The 8,539-nt window shown below is 35.8% G+C and overlaps 1 protein-coding gene across 1 annotated transcript in view; it reads right to left on the reverse strand.

Moving 5' to 3' along the window:
- LOC21384597 (PH, RCC1 and FYVE domains-containing protein 1) overlaps positions 1-6,985 on the reverse strand; it is a 7,839-nt gene extending 854 nt beyond the window's left edge. Inside the window, 8 exon segments of the mRNA XM_024171688.1 lie at positions 1-60; positions 389-535; positions 2,264-4,330; positions 4,531-4,725; positions 4,818-4,904; positions 5,017-5,106; positions 6,187-6,273; positions 6,930-6,985. The exon segment at positions 1-60 is cut by the window's left edge and continues 96 nt beyond it. Of these exon segments, the coding sequence (XP_024027456.1) occupies positions 1-60; positions 389-535; positions 2,264-4,330; positions 4,531-4,725; positions 4,818-4,904; positions 5,017-5,106; positions 6,187-6,273; positions 6,930-6,980 (2,784 nt within the window). The 5' untranslated portion in view covers positions 6,981-6,985.
- Positions 6,986-8,539: the final 1,554 nt, after the last annotated feature.

The following is an 8,539-nucleotide window of genomic DNA, read 5'->3' on the forward strand; positions in this document are numbered from 1 at the left end:
TTCAACTCCATCTTTCAATTTCCTTCTATTAGTAGAGGCATTCTCCGAGATTTTATGAAGCTGCAACAAAAAATGTGCCAATTATGAGACTAACGAATTAACTACCAAATGCTGCTTTCTTGTTTAAACAGAATTGCAGCTTCGTGTTAAGTTTCATGTCGGTTGAACAGAAGGCTTGTGACGTTGCAGTATGAGATAACAAGTATGACATTCTCGTAATTGAATTGCTCGATAAGCTTTTCGAGTAACATGTGGCATCAAGTAGAAAAGTAAATGAAAACCTAAAAAAATCCTATTCTCCATGTATTAGGGAAATCAAAACTGAACAAAGCTCAATGCAATTGAAAATTAAAACCACCCGTGAAGGGCTAGAGACAGAATATCTTACCCTCAATGCCAAAGCTTTGATGACCTCCTTGGCTGCTTTACATCTTCCGGCTTCCTCCCTCGCCAAGGACCATGTTTCCTCAATTTCCTGTTGACATTCTTGAATCTTCTGGCTTCCACTCTGACATTTCTTTTCCAGACTCGTCACCTATAAGAGTAAATGAACTCTTAAACAAAGAAAGCATCTAAAATAGCATTTGAATACACCTCTGACCGGGGGAAAAAACAAGAAACAAAAATCCTGGAAAGTATTTCCACTAAAAGAACTCTTAACATCTGGAAAGTAGTCCAGTGCACGGGTAACATTGACTAAAGGACAAAAACTCAAGACACAAAATAAAACCTGAGCATGCGACAGTTGGCGAGTCTGATAGAACGCAAACTTGGTTCTAGAATTAACTCAAGTAATAGTCTTGTTAGATCTAATGTTACGTCCGATGTTCCAGATGATGTTGGAACATTATCTGGAAGAAGACTTAATTAATTAAGATCCGAATTTCTTACTGTTCAAATTGTTCAAGTAGAATAAAATGCAGAAATCAAAAGAACACACAATATGGTATCGCAGTTCGGTGCGCACACCTACTCTGCGGGACCACGCCCAGACAATAAACAGTTCACTATGTTTCAGAAATTACAGACACCAAACGGACTTATTCACTTAAGGACTCCCTCTTAGACAACGACGCCGCTGTGACGAATCTCCACAGTGATTTGTTTAGCGTGCACCACACGTCTTCTAAACTACACGGCAAACTCCCTTCGACCGACAGAACTTCCCCCCGAAAGCAACAAATTCCTCTCCCGAAGGACGATCTCAATAGCGCACAAGGCTCACCAAAACTCACAGACTTTTTCTGAAAATATTCTATTAAACCTATTCAATCTCTAGTTGAAACCAAAGCCTTTAATAATATCTCCAAAAGCTTATGAGAATCTAGTTTAAAACTCAATCACCGGATCTTCTCCAATATGATCTATATAAAGGCTTAGTTGTCTCATTGACTCCATGTAGCTATCCTCCCGTGAATTCCAAAAAATCCAATATATATATATATATATATATATATATATTCTCCTGCCAAAACAATCTTCGATTACAATTCGAATTCAATTCAAATTCGAATCCAACCAAAAGCCAAAAAAACCGGATAATCATCACAACAAAATCTCCACATTTTTTATCCTTATCTCATTCTAGAATCCCATTTAAATTCAAATAACCAACGCCTTATCTTTATCTCTCCAAATCTCAACACAACAAAATCTGTAACTTTGACTTCAAATCTGATTCGAATTCTTCTTCCGCAATCTGAAATCTTCTTGAACCTATTTTTTGAATTTTGACAAGATTGCCAATAAATTGCCAACTAATAAAAATACCTAACAATCTCCCCCTTTGGCATTTTTTGGCAAAACTAACAAATGATCCTAAAAATTCAAAAAATGAAAACGTAAAGGATTACATTGTTAAGTCTAATCCCATAATTACAGATATATTTATATTAATGCTGGTAATTGTTTTGCAGAGGTCCAATTTGAGCTTTTTATTGGCTTTTGGAAAAGTACATTTCCCAAGTTCAACAAACACTGACAAGAACTATAAAGGTTCTCGCAGTTGGACCAGTTCAAGTTCTGATCTTAATCCCACTCATCCAAATGCAGCCAAAAAAAAAAAAAAAATTCTTTTTTTTTTTTTTAAAAAAAAGAAAAATCTGTAACCCAAGAATCTTTTCAATTTGCAACTTCAGTTAGCTAAAAACTAGGTATCAAGAAACTTTGACTAAATGAGAAGATATGAAATGTCAACTAATTGCTGAAAGCCAATTCATTAACTTAATAACTTCAAGAATACCAAAAGAATGGATGGACTTACCTTAGCTCTCAGCCTCTGAACTTCTTCAGTGAGCATCTCATCTGACTTAGATATGGAATTCTCCGCAGTGGCGGTACTAGATAAATTGGATTCTAGATGCCTTTGAGCTATAGGAGACAATTGATTTTTTGACAGAGGGCTATGCGCTTTAGAAACTTCTCTGTGATGTACTTTGAAAAGAGGGGGACATGGTACCTGACCCCATTGTGGCAGTCCACCCAATAAAGATACAGAGTCTAGATTTACCCGGTTTTCCCATTGGCTTTGTGCCGACATTCTTCTAGAAAATTGACTTTCCTTATTAGAAGACTGATTGACAGAAATTACTTTACCATATTTAGGTGTCACGGATCCCCTACTTTCTTTCTCTTCCTGGAATCCCTTCCATTCATTTGATGGCTGCTTCATACCTTGATTCTCTTGCTTCAGTAGTCGACCTGAATGTACTGCCCGTAGGTTATTGAAGCATCGGTCACAGACTCGAAAAGCCTTGCTTTTGTTAGGTGCCAGAGATGCGTTTATAGCCTTCTTACTACTACAAGCGTGGCAGAAGAGAAGACCACAGTTATAACAGTTATGTTTCTTCCTCATAAACCCGAAAGGCACCTTACATCCACTGCAAGCTGATTGCTCAGTAACTGAAATTGATTTGTGCAAACAAATTGCAGCTGTGGAATTTGATCCACAAACAATACTTTCCACCTGCCTGTCTCTCAGAGCCTCCACTAAAGTCGGCAAGTTCCTATCTTCAATGACACCTAGTCCTAACTGCCCATTTGCGCCCTTTCCCCACGAATAAACACTTCCAGTAGTGGTCAAAACAGCGACATGATATGAGCCTGATGCTATCTCCTTAACGAACTCTTCTTTGAGATTTCCCTCAACTATTGTGATTGTTCTATCTTTGGCCTGTGGATTTCCTAGCTGCCCATGTATTGCACTTCCCATCGTATAGACTGTCCCGTGACTGGTAAGCCCAGCAGTCAACATTCTTCCACAACAGACTTGAACAAAATCATGGTCCACAAGTTGCACAACACACATCGGTAAAAGCTTCTTCTTCTCATCAGCATGCCCAAGCCTGCCTTTATCCCCATCACCCCATGTAAATAACTTCCCCCCGACAGCATTGAACTTGAAACGATCAACCATGACTTCAACAACCGCAGCAGTGTGCCATGACCCACATGCAACGGATTTTACCCACAAACCCTTTAGAGATTCAACTTCTCTCGGTTGAGAGACACTTTGGAAGTTACCATGACCCAAAACCCCAAAAGTTCCATCTCCGCATGTAAATAACTTTCCGGTAGTGGATACCATCGCCGAATGCCATTCCCCACAAGCAACTTTAGATATGACTATGCCATCCAAAGGACCCGAAATTCTATGTGGCAACCAATGACTCGAACTTTTCTCCTGGCCTATCACAGCACCACAATCAGTGTCCCCCCAACTATATACCTCTCCAGAATGTGTCAAAGCATATGTTTGATATTCACTGCAGGCGACAGATTTTACCTGGACCCCACCAAGGTAGTCAACAAGTTTGGGGTGGCTCACATTAATGTCAATCCTGTGTCCAAGCCTTCCTTTTCTCTCTTCACCCCAGCAAAAGACTTCCCCTTGTTTAGTAACTAAGGCAGCATGTTTTCCTCCTAATGACATATTCTGTAAATCTAACATAGTCGCGGATTCAAGTAATTTCGGCAATAACACGTCTACTTTCCTTACATTGTGATTATTAGAACTATTATTGCTTGCACCCTCTAAAATCCCTTCTACTTTTTCACCCCAGATCATAACATCCTTCAAAACATTCTTCTTTTCCATTACTGGAGATTCAATTGTAGAGGCAGCCAACCTATGAGGCACATCCACTTCGTATCTCTTCTCGACATGACTGGGTCCCATATATGGAGAATTTGGGACAGAAACATTCCTTACATTTTGCACAATTGATAGGGCTGCCTCTGACCAATAAAAGGCATCAGAAGAATGTGACAAGCCATCAGAAAAGCACCTCTCTGAAAGTGACAAACTAGGACTCCCACACATGCTATGGACCTTTAAAAAATAGATAAATAGATTCAAATTGCAATCATGATTTCAAAGTTGAAGACATGTTAATTTTCCTAGTCTAATTAGAAAGACTCGTAAAACTGTGGTTTATAATTTATAACATGTCTTTTAACATGATAAAAGAAAGTGAAAAAAGGTCATGATAAAAAAATAGAGGTAAGACCTCTGAAAATTAAGAACCCTACCTCGGAAAATTCAGTGGCATCCTCCGAAAGTCCAAGATTATGCTTTCTCCGAATAAAACCAGCGGGACTACTAATACAACTTTGTACTCCTTTGTGACCTCTCAAGCTATTAAATGGTCTAGGATGGTGACACCTTGATATTATGACTCTCAATCCTAGCATCCAAGAATCAGCTTGAACTTTGTCCTTGCATATCTATATAGGAAAAGCCGAAAATAAAAATGACTAGACAAACCAAAAAGTTAACTGCACACTTTTGAACTATATATAGGCAGTAAGTATAATACCAGATCAAGTGAGCGTTCACCGTTTGCATAGACGAGTGAAAAAGACTGTGGTTCCTTTTCTGGTTGAAGTTGCCGCTGGAAACTAACCTGCAAGAAGTGGAATCACCAACCGTATTACAGAAAATGTTATTTTCTAAAAGCCAATATCATAATTAGAGTTTAAAAAACACAAGCTAAAACATAAATATCTATTACATACAGTCTTCTGTCCAGGAATAATCTTCATAATAGAGCTCATTCTCAATTGTCTTTCCTCTTGTCCAGAATACCAAATCAAAAATTTCTCATCCTGAAATCCAGAAACAAATCAATTATTTGTTATACTTTTTTTTTTTCATTTGTAGCTGATGAAATGAATATGTTACTTAAAATCTGGTTTATTTAAGGCTCAATTTTTCAAGAGAAAAATCGTACTTGTGAATGTTAAATTATCTATAACTAAATGACATGAGAAAGCAACTAATTGATATATGATACGCAAGGATGCAAATGAGATTGTTTGATTCTCTGTTTGTTTGTTAGCGTGCTCAAATCATAAAGTAATAGCAGTGTGAACACATATTATCCCTGCTGACTACACCAAGTATGCGACTTTAACTTTACGCATTAAATCTTGTGCTTTTTGCTGAAACCAAAGCAAGATTTTTCGGCTTAATCAGTGTAAATCAAAAGTAACAATTAGGGTGAAGTGCAAGACTTGTTACACCAACCATTTAATGTTTGCTTACAAAGTTTCCGTATCGTAACTTTTACCGAGAAAACACAAAGTACCAACAATGGAATGGTACTTTTCATGAGGTAGTACCCTTGACTGTCCAACTAGCCAGTGGATCTGGCTTTCAAACCCAACAAACTTGTATTGAGATTCTGACCAACCAAAGGAACTTGAATGAATATTTGAAAAAGTATTTCATAAAATTGTTCATATTGGCTAATCTCTCTCTTTTTTTAATAAGAAATCTTCATTAAAACTTGGAGAACAATACAAAAGTAAGAACAAAGCATCAAAGAAAAATAACTAGAGACCAGAAAGTACTAACGACCCATGACATCCTTCCAAATTAGAACAATCAAGGAAAAAGGAAAATCTTTGAAAGCTTTAATCAATAGAGGCCCATAATGAAGCTAAACATTTTAGCTTTCTAAAAAAAGGCAATGTGGAAGAGCATAGTGCTAGCTTTGTTGTGACAAACCAAAGAAAAATATATGAACATCTAAGAAATTAGTTTTTCATGAAATTGTCCATGTTGGATGACATCAAATTGGATGTTTGACTAACAAAATGATCTGCTACTACTACACCAAATTAATATGTCTCATGATTAACTCACAAAGAGTCTTCTTAATTCTTGAATTGTAACATGCCTACCGTAGAAAGCCGGAAAGGACAAAACTTGGGCTTCCCTCTTCTTCCACATTTCAAAAGATATGCACCCTTCTTTATGGAAAGTATTGCCTGCAGATTCAGAAACAAATTCTTTTAGAGAAAAAGAAAAAAGAAAGAAAAGCAAAGCAAGGTCCATTCTCATGAGTAATATTCATGATTAGCAAAAGTGTATATTTTGATGATATATAAACAGCATCGATTCACAATATTTGCAAAAATTTAACTTTTTTTATCTTTGCATATAATCATGCAGAAAGGCTGATAATGTGTGCAAAATTTTAAGCACTAGATATGCAGCTAATGAAAAATTAACAATTGGAGAATTCCCTGGTTACTTTTTTTATGAAAGTATATGTATCAAAACTTGATGAAGAATTATAATTTTGATCTGATCGTAAACATAAAGAAGAGAAACTTTAATTCATATTAAACAATTCTAAACTTCATTAATAAACAAACAATGAGAATGTAATAGAGTCATGACAAGACCTCCTTAGCCACTGTGCTAAAAGAAAATTTACACTACTACACAAATCAAAACCCAAATGAACACTGTACACAACAGAGAGAAACTCATATATATATATATATATATATATTGCAAACAAGAAACCGCCATGATCAAACAAGATTGGGTAGGACTAAACAAAACAATCTTTTCAAAATGGAACCACAGAAACAGAGAGAGAGAGAGAGAGAGAGAGAGAGAGAGAGGAAAATGAGACCTGTTGAACAGCTCTGTCAAAGGGAAGTGTAGTTAAGGATTCTTCAGCCATTGGGTTTGTTTGGAAGAAGAGAAACAAAGAAAGAAACTTGATAGCAGAGACAAAAGAAAAGGACCCTTCTTTGGTTTCCTTTCTCTTCCCACAAAGGGGAAATTTTTTTTTTTTTTCCTTAACTGCAGAATCAGAATGTTTTTAAAAACCAGAGCAAAGGAAACGACAACACAAACATGATTGTCCTTTCTCTTTTGCTCAGAGACGCACCAGTTTAGGAGAATAAAAACAATAAAAATAAATTACATGAGAGAGAGAGAGAGCGGGGGGGGGGGGGGGGGGGGGGGGGGGGGTTTTTTTTTTTTTTTTTTTGGGGGTTTTTTTTTTTTTTTTTTTTTTTTTTTTTTTTTTTTTTGCCCTTTCTTGGATAGAGAGAGAGTTATTTTCTTTTTCCTTTTCTGGGTTTGATTTCTTTTTCTTTTATTTTCTTTCCTTCTTAGCTTAAAATAGTGATTGAATCCGTTTCTTCCATTACTGTTTTCTTCACTTCGAAAGTTGTGCAGAGACAGAGAGAGAGAGAGAGAGAGCGGAAGTGTAAGAACTAAGAAGTGAACTGTTATACACAACAATATATATATAAATATATTGCACGTGTACACCAAATCACATGCTTATTTCTCCCAACAATATTAATTGGTATTATCTAAATTGTATTTTCACATGCTCTTTTGTCTTTTCTGTATTAATATTATATATGACTTTTGGAGGCGCTTGATTCTTTATAATCTCTTGTACTTGTGGGTAATGACGTATATAACATGCCTCCCTCACATAGATTAATAAATAAATAAATAAAATACGTATCTTGCCATCTTTTTCCAGCATGAAACAAAATACATTGTCAAATACATTGGTGCAAAATCTCACAATTATAATTAGAAGAATTTTTTTATAAGATTTCTAAAAAATTTCCTGTCAATAGTGTACAATTTTGAATCTCTCACTCAATTCATTCATTTTTTTCTTCTCGTTAAACAAGCAAAATTCTTTTACTAATCTTTTTTACCCGTATCCTCTTTTTTTTTTTTTTTTTTTTTTTTACATTTCTCCTTACCAAACAATTTTTAATTGTTGGCTGACAAATTATGCTCTTTGAGCATAATACCACTTATTAGTGTAAACAAGACCCTGGCACGACAGGGAAAAAAAAAAACCCCCCGAATACAAATTTCCAAAAAAAAAATGGTTATTAAATTAAAAGAGGAAAAAAAACAGAGAGGAAGAAAACAAGAAGAAATTTGAAAATGAATACTAATTCTTCTTCATGATTGGAAGGTTATGGGTTGGAGAAAGCATAATTATAGGAGTCCTTTATGGGACGAGTGGACAGTATTAAGGGGAATTTTGAAGGCGGAAAAAAGGGCCCTTTGATATTGAACATGTAATATATGCTGCATTGATTTGTATTATTCATTCCCAATATATGTCAAATTGACCACTCCTTCATATTGGGGAAAAAAAATAAAAGATTTATGTTGACGGAGCTTTTTTTTCTTCAGTAATCAAAGCCACAAAACAGAACAATTAATTGCTTTCAGTTATTTGAAAGTATAAATTAT

This window comes from Morus notabilis, unplaced genomic scaffold (assembly GCF_000414095.1).
Source record: "Morus notabilis unplaced genomic scaffold, ASM41409v2 Scaffold3734, whole genome shotgun sequence".
Taxonomy (NCBI): domain Eukaryota; kingdom Viridiplantae; phylum Streptophyta; class Magnoliopsida; order Rosales; family Moraceae; genus Morus; species Morus notabilis.